At 39.8% G+C, this 24249-nt stretch overlaps 1 protein-coding gene across 10 annotated transcripts in view; it reads right to left on the bottom strand.

The window, feature by feature from the left end:
- The window catches only part of LOC106069940 (1-phosphatidylinositol 4,5-bisphosphate phosphodiesterase beta-1-like), a 130249-nt gene extending 111905 nt beyond the window's left edge, over positions 1 to 18344 (bottom strand). For 5 of the 10 annotated variants that reach the window (XM_056022938.1, XM_056022940.1, XM_056022944.1 and 2 more), the window contains exons 1-2: positions 17994 to 18343; positions 14012 to 14581 (exon numbers count right to left, since the gene is read on the bottom strand). In XM_056022938.1, the coding sequence (XP_055878913.1) occupies positions 14012 to 14110 (99 nt within the window). In that variant the 5' untranslated portion in view covers positions 14111 to 14581; positions 17994 to 18343. Of the gene's footprint in view, positions 1 to 14011; positions 14582 to 17993 lie in introns of all 10 variants that reach the window. The other 5 variants (XM_056022942.1, XM_056022945.1, XM_056022946.1 and 2 more) reach the window with 3 other exon arrangements.
- Positions 18345 to 24249: the final 5905 nt, after the last annotated feature.

The raw sequence follows: 24249 nt of genomic DNA, 5'->3' as shown, positions 1-24249 counted from the left end.
AAGCTGGAGTAACATGTCAAACATTGACGAGACAGACATTAGCCAGACAGCTTTTCCTAGGTGACATAAAGCTGGAGTAACATGTCAAACATTGACGAGACAGACATTAGCCAGTCAGCTTTTCCTAGGTCACATAAAGCTGTACCGGTATTTGATGTGTAAGCTACTTTTCTGTGAACTGGGGGGGGGGGGGCGTGAGGGCGTTAAAGGGGGGTGGGCTTAAAGATCTGCCATCAATGATATAAAAAGATCTATTTATAATGATTCGCTGTCTTTCGTTATTGTAATAATTCGTTTTTACTTTTTTTTTCTTTTTTTTCCCCGGTATTTATAAAAATGAGACGCTAACATTTGTTGGACAATCAGAGCAACTGAGTTATTATTAAAAGCTCTCTCAGGAGGAACTCCGCATGGGACTGCAGCAGTTTCTAAGACATTTCCCCACGCAGGTATCTGAGCATAACTTCGTGGTCCTCTGGAATGAAGGGACCAAGACAGCCCAACATGCACTGACAGTAGTCCAGCCATGAAGGCCCACTAATATTTTAGACTTAGTCACCGATGTCAACTAACTAAAACATCATGATGTCATCTTAATATCAAAGTGCTAGATAAATATCAGAACTAAACTTTTTTTGAGGACCTTATAAACTGTTTTCTTGAAATATTCAACAAAGTCAAAGTTTCAACCAAGGTCAATTTAAGTTCAGAGGACAAAGTCTAAGACTATGCAAAACTTCGTCGAAACCATAGACAGTGGCTGTGCAACCATTTGCTTAAAGAAAAGTTCACACGAAGATCACAACAAAAAAAAAATCGAACCAATAGTCCACAGAAACCCCTAGAATAAAAATTATTAGCAGTTTTATAATAAAATCAACAAGGATTGCATTTACAGTTTCGTGTGCTCAAAGTGAGTGTTTAGACCAGCGGTTCTCAACCTTTTAAGCTCGGCGACCCCTTTTTACAATCCCCCACTCTGCCGCGACCCCCCCCCCCAACACAAACACACATACAGAAGAGTAGACAATAACAATCCATATTTTCGATGGTCTTAGGCGATCTTGGCAAATCCTCAATCGACCCCCAAGGGGGTCGCGACCCACAGGTTGAGAACCCCTGGTTTAGACAATAATTCTCCCAATGCATGAGCCAGCCATAAAGATAGCCAAGAAGGAAATCCACAGGAAGGGCTTGTTCTTGGAAACACTAGGGACGTAACAGTTACAAACCTGAGTGAGACCATTAAAACACAAGTAGAAGAACTATGTTCAATGGGGTTCAACCGGCACCTTCGACACGGAGGTCACGGTTCAACAATTCTACTGTTTAATACAGATTAGACCACAGTCGAGCCTGTGTCGCTAGATGTCGCCTTGAAGTCCTAATGCCGACTGATTTCAATGATTTACCTTTACCTTTACCTATCCCTTAGTCTGTTGGACCGTTGGGGCACCAGGCAAGATTTGTCGACCGTCTTTCTCCATTCCTCCCTTTTTTTTTTTTGCCTTGTTTCAATGATACATCAACAAATTAAATCCCGCTATCCGTGACGTCGCTAAATGTCGCGTTGTGCATCGCTAAGCTCAATACGTAGACACACAGTAACATTTACAAATATGATGACAGATTTCTTTCTGCCACAACGCGGAGATAAAAGTTTCCAAGTCTTTGAAATTTCGAGGAAGTGTGATGGGACAGAATTAACGGATGTAGTTGGTGTTTTGAACCTAGGAACAAAGAAAACGAAGCGCTGGTGTTGGCGCAGCTCTTTTGATTTTTAACACCGTGAAGAAGAATGCCATTAAAAAAAAAAAAAACTCATTAGAATGAGTCTAGTCGCTAGAGAATTCAGATGACAAAGACATTTCGATTTCAGAGGTCCAATGTTGTAAGTGACCACTTGGTGTTATTTTTTAGATTATTTCTCGACTCCCTTCAGTTGCTAACAGATCAACGCCCTATATGCTCCCTATCATAATTGAACTAGTTTACAAAGATATCAAATCCATCCTGTTACCAGAAAACTCCTGCGTTTTAGTGAAGTACTTTTGACATACACACACACATACACAAGTGAACATTTGACCTTGTATGAAACAGAGCATATCAAGGCAGTGATGCGCAAAGACTATTAGCTTCAGTTTAGTACCGCTTGACAGACTTTAGTACTTTTTTTTTTTAGGATCACCAATACGCTTACAAGTGCAATCAGAACCAACCAAGGAAACGTAGCCCAAGTTCACACACGAGCCAAGCCACTTTGTCCCATCTACCCCGTTCCCCCGGACACCATTGGATGGACCAACAACTGTTTTCGTCTTGGTGAAATCTTGTACCACGTGATCTCTCCTCCTTCCCAGTCTCGGATCAAGTTGAAACTTTGCACAACTCTTCATTGTCGATGACAACACATCAGTTTGAAAAAAACAACAACAATAAGTAGTAATTCATTTTATGTAGAAAAGCGGAGATGCATCTTGCAGTATTGAGATATATCGCATTACTTGTGCGGTTCTTTCTCTTATATGAGCTTTGTTTCTTTTTTCTTCTTTTAGTATTTTTATATTTGCCTGTTGAGAATAAGAAAACCTTAAAGTTAATGCAGACGATTCTGCAACTGACCAAACTTACTCACGCTTCGAGTGTAATCGGCTTTTGATAGCGAAGAAATGAGACTTTGTCCGCAAAGGAGCAGCTTATACTTATCAACCAATAGTCCTGATAGGTCTGACAAGAATAATGACCTTCCTTTTATTCCAGTTTCAGATGACGTGACTTTTTGTTAGGACTTGTTTGCGAGAGGTTAAGTCTCATTGTAAAACAGATGCCGAGGACGATTTTAATCGCAAATAAAAACCTGCAAGCTACTACGTACACCCACACTTTCATATCTGTGTCTATATAACCCTAGAGTTATTTTTCTTTTTTTAAATTACGCCAGCATTCTGGGTTCCCGTTTGTTGAAGAATGAGTACGCATTAGTTCAAAACTTGGCCATGTGCTACAGATGGCCAGTTCGCACCAGGCTGTCCCCTCCGTTTCTTTCTCTTGTCTAAACATCGTTACGGCATTTATTGTCTGGGGCAAGGGAGTCCAGGTAACGGGTCACGTTGACCCAATGACCACGGGGGTGTACGGGCATATTTATAACGCAGCACGTCTACACGACATTAAAAGTTGTTTCCCCTTGAAAGGCTAATGTCACGCTGTCCTAGTTCCCTAAGTAGTCGGCTAGACCGAGACCAATCGTTATACAAGGCCTGAACACTGTCCTACAACGTCACAACTGTGGGCAGTTTAGACCAATAGCTCACAGCCACGTCACAGGTCTGTATGACGTGGCAACGAGCTATTGGTCTAAACTGCCCACAGGTTGTGACGTTGCAGGTCAGTGTTCAGGCATTCTATAACGATTGGTCCCGTCTAGAAATAAATCTTCTCGTTGAATGGCAGTTTCATTGGATGGTAGTTGTTTCATTGGATGGTGGTTGTTTCATTGGATGGTGGTTGTCTCATAGGATGGTGGTTGTTTCATTGGATGGTGGCTGTCTCATAGGATGGTAGTTGTTTCATTGGATGGTAGTTGTTTCATAGGATGGTTGTTTCATTGGATGGTAGTTGTTTCATTAGATGGTAGTTGTCCTGAAAGTCGCATTCGAGAAGATTTGGTTCACACTGTATGCTACAAAGTCGCCGAAGCCTTAATTATATCCCAGAGCTCAAAGCAGACAAGCGCTTCCGGTTTCGTTATTGTCTCGCCACACTCAACTTTTACACGTTAGTTTAGAAATATTGCCTACATTAACCTGACCAAGTTAAAAAAAACAACAACTTGTGAACAAATGTTTAGCAGCTAGCATTACAGCCGCGAGATCTAAACGGGACGGACGGACAGACATTTCGCACAAAACTAATAGCGTCTTTTCCCCTTTCGGGGGCCGCTAAAAAAAAAACAACTAATGAACAAATGTTTAGCAGCTAGCATTACAGCCTCGAGATCTATCCTTGAGAGTCTGCAAAACTACAAAGAGCAGTGTCAAGTATTTTTAGACAAGCCAGCGCCGCCCAATGACTTAAGTTCATTGTTCCGTGTCAGTGACAATCAGAACAGCCAAGAAACACACGAGGAACACGCTCCATTTCCTATGCCACATTAAAAAGTCAAGATGATACAATATCTACTTGTCTGCTCGTATATCATTTCAAAATAAATGTGCCTTGATTTCCTAAGTCAATGACCCCCAAGCGTGCTATCCTAGATCAAGATAAGCCAATCCAAATTTAGATGCCAGCCATTCATCCTATTTTTTGTTTATCGTCTTCCTTGGCTTCCTTCCACCAAACACTGTGCCGTATGGGACACTTGGACTTTGTCACGTGACCATAACCACAGAGCCTTTTTTTTTTCTCTCTCCCCCCCCCCACACTTTTTACAATGTTGAGTAAAACGTCACCCTGTCGAATGGGGGGCGATCACGTGTTTTCCCTTAAGATGTAAAGCGGCGCAGGTTTAGTGCAACACAGTTCGCGTCCACTCAGCAATTAGTTGAGATAGCAGACATTGACCTTGAACATGCAGACTTTGGTGCATGCAGTGATGGCAATATCTCGCCATCCATCCACGACCTGGCTCAAGGCCGGCGGTAGGGCGAGCGCTTTCATCACGACATGGAAAAGCCGTCGCAGTCGTGAGCTTCCCATCACGACAAACATGACAATGGGCTCGCGTGTCCAGCATGGGGCCCAACCATGAGATAATAGCAGATCTCCCGAGTCGAAGAACACAATGACACGCTTTACAGTACGACAGTTTGCGGGCGTCTTTCAGCTACGGCGTCATTTCTTTACCATTTTATCACTGCAATGACTATACAGAGGGGAGGGGAAAGGGGGACAGAAGCGTGTTAAATATATGCAGGGGATCATTTTTTTTTAGCTCATCTAGGATCTGGTTTCCGTATCCTTGCTTAGCGATTCTAGCGCCCTATCTCGTGTACCACATTTACATTAACTTTTGACAAGAAACATTCAATCCAGTGTAAACATTCAATCCAGTGTAAACATTCAATCAAGTTTAATATGTTTTTCCATTTACAAATGATGGCAGTGGAAAACGTATAGACTAATGAAAGTATCACCATTCTGAACTTGGACTCATTATAAAAGTATCCCTATTCTAAACTTGGACTAATAAAAGTATCCCCATTCTGAACATCAGATTCTGTGTACACTGAGGAATGACTTGCACCTCTTTCACTTCCTTAGTGCACGGTCTGAGACTGGCTAGTGAAGAACTTTGACTCAAGCGCTAGAACATGGCCTAAGATGTGAACTCACGTCGATATGGGTTCGAAACCATTTTCGCCGAGCTTGCGTTTCACTGTTTGTGCGTTGAACAGTGTGGTCGGCTTCATGGGCGTCAAGATGACATCAGAAAGAGCAAACTGATTTTCTCCCGTCCATAAATAGAACAAATTATCGAGCGTGATGGCAGCTGGGTGTGGCAGTCGACGAGCCGAAATTGGGCCACGGGGCGGAGCTTGAATACTTGCGGCATAGCGGTCTGAGCATCAATCGAATATCTTCTAATCTTTTGGTGTTTGGGTCGGGGGGGGGGGGAGTGATAGAACACTACATCACGACAGCGTGACGACGTAACGCTCTCAGGGTAGTCCGATTAGCCTACACACACACACACACCGCTTGTTTCACACATACATGCCACACTCATTGGCTTGGGGGGGGGGGGGGGGGGGGGGAGGACGTACGTCAACAGTTGGAACTCTGGAATCAGCAGTGTGTGTGTGTGTGTGCGCGCGCGTGTGTGTGTGTGTGTGTCATTCTATTTGTCACAGCAGTAAAACAAAACAAAAAAAAATCGAAATGTACCACTGACACCTCTAACACTGACAAGATTCGACAGCGCAACAGCCCCGAGCGCTATGATATAACCGGTACTAGTTCTAACACACACACATTAGCATTGGTGCCTCAGCAGTCAAACGCCATGATTTGAGGTTGCTTTTTTCTAAGTCATCAATGAAAAGGAACCGGGGGGGGGGGGGGATGGTATGAGTGTGAAAGACATGAAAATAGAGAAAAAAAAAGTAAAGTACCTCTATGAGACCTGCATCTGGCCAGCACCTTGACTTTAACAACCCACTTTACTTTTCCCCAACTAATATCAGGTACGCCATTACAGTCGGGTGTCCTGAAAATCCCAGTCTTCGTCGAGATTCAAACCCGAGACCTCCTGTTCGCCAAGCGCTTTTCCAATCAGCTGCCACGCCCACATTGAAAATAGAACAATAATATTTTTAAAAATGTCATTTGCCAGGGCCAAATAGAAACGGTCACATCATCATCATCGCCGTCTCTAAACTCATTGAAATACAGTAAGGTAAGTCTTACATTGTAGAAACAAGAGAAAGTCGAAGTGGCGAATAAAACAATGGTTATTAATAGTTATCATTGTATTGTACACGACTTCCGCACTACACAATCATGATTGGTTAGCCAAAGATAAGCTCATGCCTAGATGACTGATTATTCATAGATACCATGACAGTTTCAATGCTTTTAACGTGAATGGACATTTTTTTGTTTTACCTGAGAGTAGACACGATGATAGATAAGATTTTCTGTTCGGAATGAGTGAGTGCAGTTCACCCATAATTTACCCTGCTCAAGTCTCACAGCTAACAAATTAATTGCATTTTCTAATATGGTTAATGGAGTGTGTTTGTGTTTCTATGGTGATGGTGAGAAGACGTTAGCGATTGGTTGGTGGCTATGCAGTGTGAATGATGCAATATAAGTGGCATTGTTGTAAGCTGTCTTGGGTAGAGCAGACGAGTCCAGAATGCCAAAGTGGAAAGACGTGGTTTTGTAGTGAGGTACATGTTATTTAAAATACCATTTTATATCACTGAAATCAACTACATTTCATTCAGGCCATCTCAAAATAAATGTGTCTATATTGTAATACAAGTTATATTTAGTTTTGTTCACAAAAACGTTATAGAAGTTATTTCAAGTTTTATTAGTTAAGATATAATACGCCTACAAGGCATGCGTCCTTAGCACGCTACTCTACGGCAGTGAGTCGTGGACTACCTACACAAAGCAAGAGAGAAAACTAAACTCATTTCCCTTGCGCTGACTTCGAAGGATCTTAAAAATTAACATGGAAAGAAAGAGTGTGTAATACCGAGATCCTCGCAAGAACAGGCCTTCCCGGCATCTTTACGGTCCTCATGCAACGCCGCCTGCGCTGGCTCGGACATGTTCGAGGGATGGAGGACAATCGCATCCCGAAAATCACTCTGTACGGGCAAGTTGCGTCTGGCTCAAGAAAAACTGGTCGCCCCCCACCCACCTCAGTTACGTTGATGTGATAAAAAGAGATTTAAAAATCATTGAGCATTGATACTGACCGTTGGGAAGACATAGTCTTAGACCGCACTAGTTGGAGAGACACGGTGTCCAAGAAAGCTATAGACAGCGAGAAAACATGGGCCTCGATTCTTGAAGAAAAGCGTGCCACACGGAAAATGGCCAGTTTCTCTACCACCAAAACGAAAGCCACCATGACACGCCATATATGTGGACGGGAGTGTCTTTCCAAAATAGAGATCCACAGCCATATGAAAAAGTGTTCGAGATGAACCATAGTCGTTCTACGACTGAAGGAGGCCAATGACGACAGTGGTTTAGTTGCTTACCAGCAGTTTGGTGCTACTTAGACAACTACCACCCACAACAACCTTAAATACAGCAGGGAATCCCTCCTCCCTGAGAAAATGAAAAACAAAATGCAAGAGGCAACTAGGACATTGCCAGCATGTGAAAACAATTGTAAAAGGGAGCTAAATCTAGTCTAGAAAAACTCCAGAATCAACCAAGATTTGAAAACCTAGAAATAAGCGGGATAACGTTTGGGTGTACTATGATAAAACTGACTTTTCACACGGGGACATAGGCACTTGTTAAAGGATGGCGAGGGTCATAGCTCCTTTCCTTTTTTCACCTAGCGAAATTAAATATTGCTAAGACTTTCTTATTGGACAAGGGAGTAGGCAGCGCAATCGATCAAAACGCGAAAACCCGACGATTGGTCTCGCCTTGCCCCATAATGGTGGTCTTTAGACTACGATTTGTTTGGGAAAGATTTTGAAAAAAAGAACAATGCATAAAAATTAACACATGTAGACGGTTAGTGAATGTGAGGTGGGGGTGTGCTGTGAAATACTTAATGCTCGGTTACAAGTGAAGATCCACAAGTAGTTTAGGACAAGACCAAAATACAGGGGAACTCTCTATAATATAAAGTGTCAGGTGTTGTTTTTTATCTTATGTTCATCTATCTTCTAGCCCCCGTCTAGTAGCACCACTTGGTTGTAAAGTAACAATCGAGACAGAACTATTCTTTCTTAATTACATCAGAGGTGGGGGGGTCGTTTTAACCGCGGTCATGTACTGCACACATTTCCCCACTGCTCAATGATTTCTCTGTGGCCATGGCCTGGATGTACACGGCCTCGTATGTCAGTGGGTCATGTTTCTCCGTGACTACCCCACCCGCCCCCCAACACCACCACTACGCATTTCCTTTTACAACCATCGGCCCGCGTCAGTCTCACTAGCGGCAAGTGTAATCTGGATTACCAGTCCATCACGAATCAAACACGATGGGAACTGCAGGTGTTTTTACTGCTGCTGAAGGCCAACTAACACAAAGGCACGCCGTTACTAACAAATAGGCTGTTGTGCCAGGCCTTCAAGTGGGATACAAGTTCAGCGGTAGGTCACTCTGACCGACGGTTGGGTGTACACAAGACGACACGACAACTTTCTAAGGGATGTATACGTTCAACAAATCAATAAAAATGTTGAACTCGAAGATGTCGCGATTCAGAGTCCCAAGTGTGACGTGTTCCAATGAGCCGGTTGAAATTTAATGGCAGAGCAGGGAACCAGTGGCCTAATCGTGACTTAATGGCCCAGAAGGGAATCAGTGGCCTAACCGTGACTTAATGGCCCAGCAGTGAACCAGTGGCCTAACCGTGACTTAATGGCCCAGCAGTGAACCAGTGGCCTAACCGTGACTTAATGGCCCAGCAGGGAATCCGTGGCCTAATCGTGACTTAATGGCCCAGCAGGGAATCCGTGGCCTAACCGTGACTTAATGGCCCAGCAGGGAATCCGTAGCCTAACCATGACTTAATGGCCCAGCAGTGAACCAGTGGCCTAACCGTGACTTAAAGGCCCAGAAGGGAATCAGTGGCCTAACCGTGACTTAATGGCCCAGCAGTGAACCAGTGGCCTAACCGTGACTTAATGGCCCAGCAGTGAACCAGTGGCCTAACTGTGACTTAATGGCCCAGCAGGGAATCCGTGGCCTAATCGTGACTTAATAGCCCATCAATGAACCAGTGGCCTAACCGTGACTTAATGGCCCAGCAGTGAACCAGTGGCCTAACCGTGACTTAATGGCCCAGCAGTGAACCAGTGGCCTAACCGTGACTTAATGGCCCAGCAGGGAATCCGTGGCCTAATCGTGACTTAATGGCCCAATCGTGACTTAATGGCCCAGCAGGGAATCCGTGGCCTAACCGTGACTTAATGGCCCAGCAGTGAACCAGTGGCCTAACCGTGAGTTAATGGCCCAGCAGCGAACCAGTGGCCTAACCGTGACTTAATGGCTTAGATGCTAGTGAGGATACTCAGCCGTAAACCGAATCAAGTAAAACAAACATTTATATTGACTTAACTTTTCTTCACTGAATTCAGCATTAAAAAATGATTTTTTGCAGACGATCGTCCAATGATCAACTGATCATTACCAAACAATATATATATTGAGATATATATATATATTTATATATAATATACAAACTAACTATGCATCAGACATGAAGAAATTTTAAAACAGTGTTTACTGTAGTATATAAATTATGACCCCCAACAGACACCGTGTACTCTACGGAGGTGTAAGTACTAGATCTATCTAGCACAAAAACTAACAAGTGCAATCTGGCATATAACATATTTTTAAAATACTTTAAAAAAAAAAAGCTTATATTAAGCGTAGCTGAATCAATTGGATCAGTCATGAAGTTAAATTTGGTATAGTAAATCTGTGAGATTAGAAATATATGTACCAAATGTTTTTGTTTAGCGCATTTTCATGCTTTTAGCTTGCTTAATACGCCATGATCCTATCACTTGTCTGTCCAGTTGGGAAGGGGTGGGGGAGAAAGAAGGGGCATCTGGGTGAATGTTACTGTGATCGCATTTTAAATGCAGATATTAAAATTAAAAAAAAAAAAAACGACCTGAACTCGAGGGATCAAACCTCCTTAAGGTAACATACGCTGTGCCAGGGAAGCGCTTATGAAAAGTGAAGGTTTTTATAGTATCTAGGGTAAGTTTCAAACCTTAAAGCGGCCAAATATTTCTCTTTAAAAAGTATAAGTATATACCACCACATCAATCAAGTACAAATTCTTTCCCCTGTTGGATACCAAACAAAATAATTAATTACCAATAGTTAATTAACTAATTTTTTTTTTATTGATTCTTGTGTTGTCAGGTAAAAGTAGTAATTGCTCAAAATGTCAGCTTGACCCAATGATTATGTGTGGGAGAAATCAAGTGTGACCAGAGTAAGTTGATAGAAGCTTCGTAAAACAAAACAAGTACAATCTGGCACACAAGGAAAACAATTATTACACAAGTTTCGGTATATCAGCGATTTCAATGCCAAAAAAAGAAAATCAATCTACATTTTAAGCCACACGGAAGACAGTAAGTTAATATTAGGTCTCTGCCAGCTATTACAGAATGTCAAACCACTTGGACTTAGTGAGTGCTGGAAAAAAAAAAAGAGTGAAACATCAATAATTGCTGAAGATGCACTCTCACAGACTTCCGGTTTGAGAAACGTTCTCTACATATTAAAAAAAAAAAGTATTGTGTTAATTAAATGTCTACGAGTGAGCGGCAATACAAAGGTGTTTGCAAACGCCACGACGAAGCCCTTATATAGCAATATTTCTTTTGAGATATTTACAAAATTATAACGGTCTAACTAGAATTTTCCCCGTGAGGCCAACGAGCTAGTAATTCTTTTCTCGGCGATACACATTTACTGTTAAATGTATAGGACAATCGTTAGAGCCGTTTTTTTTTTATATCAGCGTCCATAAAGTTCTGACTTGAAAAGAGGTATTGAAAAAAAAAAAGGAAAAGTATAGGCGGTTGGTCGTTGTGCTGGTCACGTGACACCCTGTTCGTTAACCGTCGGCCAAAGAAACAGATGATCTTAACATCATCTGCCCTAAAGATGTCGAGGTCTAAAAAGGGAGCTAGTTTATTCAATAACATTTCACGAGTTAGTTTTTCGATAGCACCCCTTCAGATACCATGCCTTAATAGCTGTATAGCCCCCCCCCCACCCCACCCTAATTCCCCAGTAATTACACGGGGCCCACAGATAATTCCATATTCCATTTTTTCTAAGTTCAGCCAACTACTAAAGGAAAAGCCTGCATCAGCGTGTAGATCTAGAAGATTGTAACATTAGCCCAGGAAAGAAACCTAGGTAATCGTATCCTAAGAACCAAGGTGCGAATATCACTCTTAGGAAATCGATTACACTGGGCATAACCTAACTTCAGGGCCACAATGAATAGACGATCCCACCGATACCCAGCCAAACAACAATTGCTAGAGCTAGAACAATACGTGCCTTGTGTGGACATGTGCTTTTTCACTCTTCGTGTCAATCAAAGTGTTGAGAACAACAGCTAGAGCCACTTCCAAAACACGACCTAATAACACCGATAAAGGGACCCCACCCCCTTTTTTCGACAACATTGCACAAAAAGGGAAGACAGACAATAGAAGGACAGGGTTGAGAAGAAAGTTCTCAATTACTTTATTCTGTTTGTTTTTCGGTAGAGAATAAATAGATAGCTCTGTCGAGCGAGATTCACTGAAAGAACTTTAGGTTTCAAGAAAAAAATAATGTGTCCACCTTAGCGCACACACAGAAGTTCCTTATATGGGGAGGCATGGAAACGGTATCAATGTTGCTGCTACCCCTTCCCTAACCTATTGAGAGCCCTCATTTGAACAATTTATGTATCGTTACAATTAAGGACAATGACTAAAGAACACATTTCCAACACAATCTGACACTGGTTATAATTAACAAACAAGAAATCAGACGTGGAAAAAAAAAAAAAACGGATATAAAACAATGACGTCATTTCTGAATCAAGACTCTCACAAGGCGGACGTTTTTTTCTCGGGTTGGATCTAGATTATAAATACTGCAAGTTCGATTAAATAGTTCCTCTTAGTTTCTTAAAGTCTTTCGCGTCATTTCTCTTCATATTCTTACACCGGATGTAGTTCCATGCAGAGCAGAGTCTAGACATCCAGCATGACTACCACAAAATTACTTCGAGGACTTGTTCTTCGGTTCAGCAGAGACCAACTCGCGTGCTAGTATTGACCACTTCTGTCCTACTTGGGCTGACTTCCCAAGGGTCACGTTGAATCACGAGTGCTGAAAACGTCGTCACTGTCTGGGCTCATTGTAAACCCAGTGAACTTTTCAACCTCCGCCAAAAAAAGAAAAAAGAGAGAGACAATGTGTAACAGGCCACTAAGCTGGCTGGGATACTTTGTAAGCCGACACCGCGAGAGAAAAACTGTTGATTTTACACATTTGCGTATGAGAGGTCAGTTGTGAATGGACGTATACAAGTGTTTGCGAAAACAAAGTAAACTGCTTTTATGCAATCATCAATACAGAGTAGAGGAGGAGAATGCGTACACGATAAATATAGAAAGATCGATACTGGCTAAAGGGCGAAATAAAAGCAGATTAGAACGTAAGAGTGTGAGGATCTTGGGTGTGTCTAGCTCTCGGAGAATCGATTACGGGATTGCAGCCGACACAATGTGTGATGCTAAGAGAAATCGACTTCTCTGATTTCAGCCTGACGGTGACGCGGTGGATTGAGACAACTGATTCTTCGATTACTACCAGAGTTGCATAATCCAAGACTTTTCCCCCCAAGCCGAATCGGCGAAACAGATAAGTGGCGGGACAGTCCATCATGAGCCCGCCAGACGAAGGAGTGGAATCATCATGTGTATACCACTCATTACGACTACCAAAAGTTAAGAATAGGAAACGAGTCGGTCGTACGGAGGAGAAAGGAGTTTGATTACAGTGGAGATGTTGATGTCTATAAATTAGATTCAGACTTGTATTCTATGTGTTATTCAAAGAGCTAAAGAAAGACAACATATGATTGAAGTCAATTATGTAAAAAAGAAATACTGTCTAGAACAGGGGTTTTCAACCTGTGGGTCGCGACCCCCTTGATCGACGATTTGCCAGGGGTCGCCAAAGGCCATCGAAAAAATGGATTGTGTTTGTCCATTCTTCTATTGCTGTATGTGTGTGCGTGGGGGGGGGGGGAGTCGCGGTAGAGTGGGTGGTTGTAAAAAGGGGTCGCCAAGCTTAAAAGGTTGAGAACCGCTGGTCTAGAATAAAGTCTTTTAGATTAGATATGGGGTCCTAGCATTTCTTCAAAAGTACAGTGATAGAAAACAAAGTAAAGAGAGGAAGATTTAGATCATTCTGGAACTTAAGTCTATTTATTATTATCAGAGGATATCTTGATGTTTTTCATGTTGTTTGTTTTGTAATGTGCAAGTGACTGATCATTCTAGGATCATTTTTTTTTAACATCCTGGCTAGAAATAAACAATATTATTATTGTTATTAATGGCATACATTGATGAAAATGTTTTAAAATATCTGGCCATGAAGGAAGTGTTTACATGTAAGAGGGTTTGGAAAGAGTTTACACAGCATTTATAACTAAAGGGGAATCATGGACCCTGTGATTTTATGACACGCCGCTATCCACTACACGTCCTTTGACCTTTTGACAAACGTTATGAAAAGTAAATCGATACTCACATCTGTGAACATGATGAACTTATTGCCTTTGGTCAGACTCTCCACAACAGATATGGGGCGTAGCTGCACCACGTGCACCCCTGGCTTTGCGCCAGCCATGGTCAAAGCTGGTACTCACTGGTCAGCAACAGTAATCCGTGTCAGAACAACATGAAAAACTTAAATGTGTCTCTGGAAGTTTTTGTTTTATTAATCTTTAGTCCATCTCTAGCTGCTAGTGTTGTAATATCACTGCATAACTTTTCTTGAGAACTTTAATGAAATGCTTCAATTATTAAATAATTTATGGAAACGTGAAGAATGGGTTAAATCCTTGTATTAGCCATACTATGATAGCTATAAAATATGAATTTCACTTGCTAATCAAATGAACATCTTTTCTTAGCACATTTTCGTTTCCAAAGCCTCTAATAATTAAACCTTCTTTCAGTTATTTAAGCTATAAAAGTATGAATATAATTAGTTGCTTAAGCGTGTGAACACCGGCCAAAATAATTCTAGTTGTATGTTGACGAATCTTAAACTGTATTATATCCAAATACTAAAGACTTTGTCCATTGGTTCAAACACCTAGAAATAAAAAAAAAAAAATTCATTTCAAATTTTGTTAAATAAATTACTCTCTAAAAAGTTGTATTTATAGCTATTAGCTAAATGTCTTATATTATTAATGTCTAGAATCTAGATTATAATCTAGGCCTAGTGCTACTACTACAATGATAAATCTAAGACTCTAAACTCTGTGATTTCACTAGAAGTCAGATTAGCACATTAGATATGCAAATCTATGATTTCCTTGCTAGTCAGATAATGCTAGTAGATCTAGATCTCTCTAATGTAAGTAACACACAATGAAAATGTAATAGGTCTAGAATAATCTAGATATTACTCAGTGGTACATCTTGACTCTAGATCTAGATATAATTATAATAATATCTCAAGTCACTCTAGAAAGTCTATTAGATGTCTCTTGTAACTATTACTAAATCTAGTTATAGTACTAGAGTTTTGTGACAGAACTATAGAACTGGCAGCCTGCTCATATGGTATATGCTCTGGACTGTCGTCTCAATAGTCCCAGGCTTTAACCCTGCTATCTGTTGTCCCCCCCCCCCTCCCCACCATGACAACAGGTTTTGGCTAGGATGTAATTATCTTCAATTCTGAAGGAGCATCTGAAACATGTAAAAAAAAAAAAAGAGAAAAACAACCCTTGGAAAAGATCTATTAAATCTACAGGTTTATAGAGTCTAAATCAAGATTATTATTCTGATTCACATAAATGACCTACCAAATAACAGGATTATTTGCTGACGATTGCATAATATATAGAACAATAAAAACAACACAAGATACAGAGATTTTACAAAGAGAATTAGATGAATTACAGAAATGGGAATCCAAATGAACTTGGAGCATGTCTTTCCACCCAGGAAAATATGACTATTAAGATTAATAAAAAAAAAAAGAAAAAATTAAATAAAGAGTACTTTTTAAATCTTACTCATGGTTTAGTAAACCAGTTACACAGAAAAAAACTCAAAATATTTAGGTTTATACAATTATAATGAATAAACAATAATCATGAAATCCCCACATTGATGATATTATTTAAAATCAAACTAAGCATTAGTGCTTATTAAAAGAAATTTTTACATACAAGAGAATAATACTAAAATATTATTTAACCTTGGTTAGGTAAATAGTAGAATATATACATGTGTCATCTGTTTGATCCCTTCAACTTAAGAAACTGGAACAGAGGCATTAGAGTTTAACCATTAGTAAAATCACTAAATATTAACATAGAGACCCTTCAGAACAAAAGACTAATGTCATTAGAGCATGAAGCCTGGAAAGATTTACAACCTGAATCAGCCAGGAAAAGCAATGATTTGGCAAATTTTAAATCACTGATTGACATGCATGACTAGATTGACACATGATCAAAACCTTTCTACAGGACGTAGTTATCTTTTGTTTTAAATTAAATAGTAACATCTGTAAATTGTAATTTATAAGATAAGATTCTCCTAAACAATCTACACTAGATCTAGATTTTGTTTATTTTAGTGTTAGATCTATTCTAGATTTTGTATATTTTAGTAAAATTTAGTATTCTATTAGATCAATTCTATACTCTAGATTGATGTATTATGTAGACTTGAGTCTATGCTCTACACATATTTCAGCTATTATATTCTTTCCCATTTGAAGATTAGATCTAGAATCTCTTCATCCTAGTCAAAGTCAAATGATACTACTCCAGGCCCAGGAAATCCTTGAAAATCTAAAATATTTTTTTAAAGACTAAATCTAGCTGTAGCATTGTAGCTCTAGTCTTGAATATTCATGATCTATGACACTCTAGATATATGACTACTCCAGTCTAGACCTAGATCTATAAAAATTCTATAAATCTAGAATATTTTAGAATTCTAGTTATTATTATTTTTTTTAAATAAGTCTTGTGTCTAGTCTAAGTGGCATCTATTGTATATCTAATAATCTCTATAGAATATATATAATAGGTCTAGTTTCTACTGTTCTATATCAACCATACTTTTGTACTTATAACCTGCGGGTTATACAAGTCAAGTTTTTACAAGTGAATGAAAGATGTGCTGGGTATATAAAATTTATTTTACTCATAGCCGTCATAGGCATAACATAACGGAAACTATGGACATACTGGTTGGTCTTTATACAACATATTACATAGATGACTGTAGGCTCATATTTCACACGAGTTGCCCTCTAATATGTATCACTTGTTGTAACAAAAACTGGAGCATCATTACGCCTCCAGGGACAGACATTTGATGAGCAACAACTTTATGTACTAGTAGTTTACGCCTATGGCCATGGCTAGTCATGCTTTACACATGCGGGGTATATAAGGGTGCAGGATGTACAATTTGTAACAATTTGTTTTTACGCATATATGCGTGAAAATATGGTACATCTATTCAAGATTATAATAGACTAGACTAGAGCTCTCATAGAATATTATTTAATATTGATACTGTGAAAGGATTTTGGTGTGTGTGTGCTTGTCATGGAAAAATAGTGTCATCCTCACTACACAAACACACCAAAATACTTTCACAACAGAATCCATTTTAACTTTTAATAATTAACAGAATAATAGATTTATATATCTAAGTAGACTCCAGATTGAGTCTACAGTCTAGATCTAGTATCATAAGCCTCATTAAAGTATACTTTAATTTAAATCCTTACATTTAGAATATCTTATTATTAGATTAACTTATTAAATCTTATTTAACTAAGTAGATAATATATAAGATCTATAGACCTTGCTAATTTGCTTCAAAAAGATATTAGATCTTGATCTAAGTCTAGTCTTTAAGTTTACACACTGTCACTGTCTCTATCTAGATTTAGGGTTAGGGTTATAAATCTATAAATAAAACTATTTCTAGATTTAAGACTAGATCTAGACTGACTAGACTAGCTTAGTAGCTAGTCTAGAATTTAAAACTAGAGTCTTGATTATTTACTAGTCTATAACTATACATCTATCAATCTATCTAGATCTAGACTAGATGATAGATCTAACCTAGATTATAGATCTAGAATCTAGATAAAAACAGCAAAACACGGTCGGTAGCCTTCCCTAACCGGCCTAACCTAAGCCTAAAATCTAAGTGTAAGTTTTGTAAGTCACTGTAGTCGGAGTATTGAGTGTAGACTAGACACACTGGACACAGTCACAGAGATCTTATCACACTAATCACAGTACAGTTACACTACAGACTACAGAGTAACTTCAGTAACAGACTACCCCACTACACTAAGGTAGTGTCACTAATCTAAATTTCTAAGTCTAACACTGTTAGTAACAGTAACACACTGACACTGGTCTACAAGTCAAGACAGTCAAATCTACAGTAACACTTACACTTACAGTTGGAGTAAAAGAGTTACACACACTCACACATCGTTTTCCAGTGCTTACCTTTGCAACACATGCGTGCATGAGAAAAAATGTTTAAGTGTATCTAGTCCAGATGATGTTATCAGACTTACTGAATCTACTCTAATCTCTACGGACTGCTCTAAGTTTAGAGTCTAGATTCACTAGATCTAAGATCTCATCTAAAGCCTGCTGTCACTGATCCTCCAGGACAAACATGAAAAGAAAAAAAATGTCTATTGGTGGTACGAACGAATCTCAATACCGACACATTGTGAAAAAAAAATAAAATCACACGGTAAGCTGACCAATAGACAAGTGCATCCTATCCCGGTTTAGTCTCGTATCCAAAACTGAAGGTAAAGCTCTCCTCTCTCTCCTCTCTCTCTCCTTTCTCACACACAAGTCTTCGCTGTGACCGTGAAGCGAGAGGGAGGGGTGGAAGAAGCCAACTAGGCCTACATTTTTTTTTTCCCCAGTACACGGTTATCTTCACTTGAGCATAGTGATCAAGCCAAAGGCCGTGTTCACTGTTTGACAAGGAACTTCACTCCAAGCGCAGTGGCACAAGTAGATCTGGAAGGGGAGAAGTCGTGCTCCATCCAGAGAGCCGATGGGGCTGTCTATTTAGAAACCATTAGATTCGGTTACGAAATCGTCACCGAGCTATTTCATTTGTGCAGACAATTTCTCAATTAAAATGCGTTTAATTAACCATTACCTATCCAATAGTATCTTAAAAATTACAGACTTTTCTTCAAAAGAGAAGATAATCAAGTTCTACATATCTATTATTATCTATTAGTGTTAATAAATTAATTTAGACTAGATTCTAGTCGGGCATGTTTAACGTCATTGGTTTTCCAGGCTGATTCGTGCCATCCGTTCGATGCTCAAATCGGACTAGAGAAGGAGTCACTCCCCTAACTGTCCTGCGTGAGGTTTATGCTTGGGTGTAATTATGTACAAATATGAAGGAATATCCGAAACATGTAAAAGATACAGAAGTAGAAGAGAAAGCGCAGGACGAATCAATGTACTCATACATGCCAAAAAAGAACCGGGCTGTCTTTACACATATGAACTCTATTTGATAAGGTGTGTGAGGGATATGGAATGTAAACCACATCAATGATCATTTCATTAAAGTATCTTGGAATTTGCTTGGCGCGCTCTATTGCACACTCTAACCCTATATTTATAAATATTGAGGCCTACTTAACAAACATATTTTCTACAGTGAACAATTTGAAATAGAGTGTCAACCATTTAGATGTAGATGTCAAACCGATGAGTGGAAGAAATTGTAACTTTAAACCGCACAGACGCTTATGGTGCGCATCGTCACAATATTCATCACTGGATATGAACGGAGTGTTTATATGACAGTTGATTCCCACTCAATGGGCTAGATTGGTTCTGTCCGCCCAAAGTTATAAAAGGGATCCGCCATTAGACAGGCCAGCAAGATGAGGGACAGTTGTGGTGCTCTAAGGGTTGTCAGTGTAGGAAGGTGAAGGTGTCCGCGAGTGGCAGACGTTCCTCGTGGTTTGGGAGGACAACCGTTCTTGGTACAATCAGAGAAGATAAATAAACAGCTATTCTCTTGTACTGTTAACCCTCACTGTGTTGCCTCCCTTTAAGTTACAATACTATGAATCAAAGCTTTGGTTATTTAAGTGTGTTTGTGTGTGTGTTTGGGAGAAAGTTATGCCGAAATCTTCACCAGGCGCACGATGAGAAACAAAAACGTGACAAGTCAACTTAGCGATGTCAACAGCTTATTGTTGTCACGAGCTCTCCCATCTAGGAGGCATAATAGGGCGAATATCTAGCAGTTGGTGTTGTCCCTTAGCTCGTTGCCGCATAGCAGACGACACTTGAATTTCCGAAACTGAGTCACTCTAGTTAGTGTTCAATCGTTTTATTGTTGTTTATGGTGAGCTCAAGTGAGCTGTAGGCTATTGTTTGTTGATTCACGATGTAGGCTACTGCATCATCTCACAACAAAAGTCTCAGATATCCAATAACTTACTAAGGCTTCCTTAAAATTTCATTTAAAAAAAGGTTCATAAATAAGAGTGGATTGTTCCCAGTAGACAGAATCTTCGGTCCGCGGCCACTTTCGTCCCGTCACGTGATACTGTTTGGCTCCTCGAAATTTATTTGCACTTTGCTTATCTATGAAGTCGCGAAGGATCGATTCCATATTCCATTAGACTTGACTTTTTATTCGGTGATGAGACTAGTGACACACGTGTCTGACATTGATATGATTGAGAAACTTTCCTAGAAACCACAATATTAAGAAGTCTATTCTCAATTGAGTCCCCAAGTTTTTGTTGTTTTTGTTTGTTTTTTTTTTTTTTTTTTACATCACTTTGACCGTTTGATGTCTATACGAGTCACGTCGCTAATCACCCAGTGGATAATTAGAAATTACTAAATGTACATCTGTAGTATAGACTACAATAAACTATAGATCTACGTTACTTATTGAGTCGTCACATGTCCTAAAAATGTAAAATGTATTTTTTTAATTTGTTTTAGATCAATTTGTTATTGCTTTTCGTTAAATATTTTAGCCCCATAAAATGAACATTGATCACCTGGTGATGCATATTAGGCCTATAATCTGCAGCAAATTACTGCCCTTAATGTGATGGGATTTAAATTAATCCAATGAACATTGATTAGAAATAATGACTTTAGTCATTTTAATTTCGTCAGCCTGACCCTAATGAAATAGCGAAAAAGACTGGACTTCTAATCAACAAAAAGAATACAGAAGTTATGAGGATCAACAACAGACAAGAGAACCCAATCATGCTACAGGGAGAGAATATCCTTGATAGTGACCACTTCACATATCTGGGAAGTAGGGTTAGTAAAGACGGCGGAGCTGATGATGATATAGGTCTAGTAATTCGGATCAATAAAGCTAGGTTTGCCTTTTCAACTCTTCAAACGATCTTGCGCTCTAAGACATTATCTCTACACAACAAGATACGTATCTATTATACAAACGTTAAGTCTGTCCTTCTATACCGTTCAGAAACTTGGAGAGTCACTAAAACAAATATGGAAAAGCTCCAGACCTTTGTTAACAGATGCCTACGCTGGATATTAGGAATTAGGTGGCCAGAAAAGATAACTACTATCGATTTGTGGGAGAGAACTTGACAAAAGCCCATAGCCAAAGACATCACAAAACGAAAATGGAGCTGGATAGGACACACCCTGCGAAAACCAGCTACCAATGTTGCAACGTAGGCACTTGACTGGAACCCAAAAGGAATGAGAAAAGTGGGCAGACCTAAGCAAACCTGGAAGAGGTCAGTCATCAGTGAAGCTGAGGGCACTGGAATGACATGGGAGCAAATAAAGAAAGCTGCTCAGAACCGAGTTCGGTGGAGAGGTGTGGTTGCGGCCCTATGCTCCCCTGGGAGTACACAGGATTAAGTCAAGTAAGTCAAGACCCTAATGGGTACGGTACCTGACATTAGTTATGGGAAAGTAATGGCGGCTGGTCGTTACACACGAGCCACGGAAACAGAATACCTTTACATCATCTGCTCTATAAATCGCAAGGTCTGAAAGGGATACCGCAGTAGCTGCCTTAGGGGGTGGCAAGTGGGGCTACCGCCTCAGGGCGAGGGGGGCCTCGCTATTGGAGATTCCATTGTCATCGTCAACTTCGAAAACTAGGATATTTGGTACTATAGGATTTGATATGATACAAATTATTAAGTTCTTAACATGATATTTATGTTTCGACATACCGTTCTGTTTCGGCAAAGTCAGTATCTTATGACCTGCAGATTCTAAGAGTTTATAAAATTAAAAATGCGGGATTTTTTTTTTAAACTTCCCGCGAAATTCACATCTGCGAAAGTCAATGACCAACTGTGACTCCTACCTCATACTTTGTTTTTGTTCTTATACCAATGACCAAAGAGTATTGTGTTTTCCTTGTAAATTGTTTGGCGCGTTAGCTACTGAGGGCCAGTTAGCAAACAAAGGCTACTGCCACTGGAAGCATCTTGGTAATAAACTTCAGCAGATCGCTGTTTTTTGTGAATCACGCTAAGTGTGTGTCAGCGTGGTAGGATTGAGCTCTGAGAATGTCCAATAGATACCACGATGCTATAACAAATTACAAAAGAAAAGCTGCATTGGCGCGCAGTCTTAACAATCAAGCATTTCATGTGAGAACAGTTAACTCTTTCTCTCCGTAATTGTTTACCACATTCTAGTGGAATCAACGTTGGTATCGTCAGTTAGGAGAGAAAGAGTTAAACTTTATGCGCCAAACAACGGTCACGTTTAGTCTTGGTTGAGAATAACCTGAGATGCTGGCCCAATTCGACTCAACCATCTTCAACTGATTTAAAAACGCAGAGGCTCACGACCATTAAATCGGACATAGGATTCAAAACGAGCTTATGGACCTGATGGCATCAGAAGTAATAGGGAACGTTATTGATCAAATCAAACTTGCTAAATATTGTTCTGCCATCCTTGACTGCAAGTCATAAGGAGCAGATGTCCCTTATGTTTCATTTTGTGGACGTATCAGACAGAAATTCAAGGAACAAAGAGTCAGTCAAAGAGACAGTCAAAGAGTCAGTCAAAGAGTAAGTCAAAGAGTAAGTCAAAGAGTCAGTCAAAGAGTAAGTCAAAGAGTAAGTCAAAGAGACAGTCAAAGAGACAGTCAAAGAGTAAGTCAAAGAGTAAGTCAAAGAGTAAGTCAAAGAGTCAGACGCAAGAAATAAAAACAATTCGATTAAGAGAGTAAAGACGAATCAACATTTTCGCCAATAGCGTTAGAGGCGCCACAAGCCCGTTAGCGTGATGTGATACGATATGATATAGGGCCCCGCACATGACACGCGCCAAGGGCCCCGCGCACTGCTAAGGCCGCCTCTGGGATACCGGAGTACTTAACTTCTTTTTTTTTTTACTTTCACAGTGGCCTAGACTTAGATTTACTGGTATATATAGGGTCTAGACTCTAAAGAGAGACATTTTAATAATCATATTTTAATAGAAAGAAATATATAAAGAACCTGTACATTTTATATTATTAAAAAGAAATATATCCTTTAGGTTTGGAGAGGCTCCCATGAAGGGTGATTTCCTGGATGGCCACGCAGTTTGTAGGTAGGGCTTTTCAATTCGATCCTGTGTAAATATACCGGTATCTACATATCGTTTATCCATATAGGCCCAGGTCTGCCTTTCAACGACGTGATTAAACATTCTTATCAGTTGTGGGGGTCCCTCTCTTGAGGAGTTCCTGCCTGCCTTCCCATATATTCTGCCCTGGCTTACACTCACACACACCGCACTCTCAAAGCCCCATTCTTTTTGTGCTAACATACGCACGCACACACACACACACTTTGTCCTTTAAAAAAAAAAACACTTTCAAATCCGGATATGGCCAGTATACAGCACGTGGACATGCTCAGGCATCAGAGTGACCAGCTGAGCTGAACGGAACTAATTCGTCTCGAGAGAGTCTCACCACCGAGTGGACCAGACAGGAGACTTATTATCCTAAGACCGCAGCCTGTCTCACGAGTACCAGCGAGCAAGCAGAGAGTAACACGTGCCAGGTGGGACATCACACAAGAGCAGCGAAGAGCTGGACATTTTGAGACCTAATAGTTCACATCTAGCACCGGCTCTGATTTTCAGTTCTATCATTTATAATTTAAACATACAGTTAATCCAAAGAAAAATCTGGTCAATAGGATTGAAAAACTACAATCGGGTAGATGTAAACAAGCAAAATTAAAAAAAAAAAAACAACGAAGGCTGGGCCAATATAAGGGAAAGAACTGCACATGTACATATTTCTCAATACTTCAAGATTTATTTCCCTTTTCTATAAAAAAACTAAATTGATAAAGTTGATTATCATCTTATCTTATATAATACAGACGCTACTTCAAAAAAGATGATTACGTCATGATGCTACGGCTTTATACGTCAGGAGTTGTCATCGATAATCTCTAATTGTGCAAAGTTTTCAGCTTGATCCGAGAATGGGAACTGGGAGAACTAAAAGACACACAAAGTAAGCCGTGCTCGGTTGGTGCTTTTTATTTAAAAAAAAAAAAGAAAAAAAAAAAAGATTTAATTTCTTTGAGAACAAAAAAAAAAAAAGCTACCTATAAAACTAGGCAGGCATAATTATTTTTACCGGACAAGATTTCTTAAATCCCACAATTTAATGAAACGTACCATTGAAGTTTGAACCAGCAAAGCACTCTAGTTCGCTTTCTTACTG

This window comes from Biomphalaria glabrata, chromosome 3 (assembly GCF_947242115.1).
Source record: "Biomphalaria glabrata chromosome 3, xgBioGlab47.1, whole genome shotgun sequence".
In the NCBI taxonomy this organism is placed as follows: Eukaryota; Metazoa; Mollusca; class Gastropoda; family Planorbidae; genus Biomphalaria; species Biomphalaria glabrata.
Note: the sequence above shows the minus strand (reverse complement) of the source record. Positions and strands in the feature narration are given on the sequence as shown.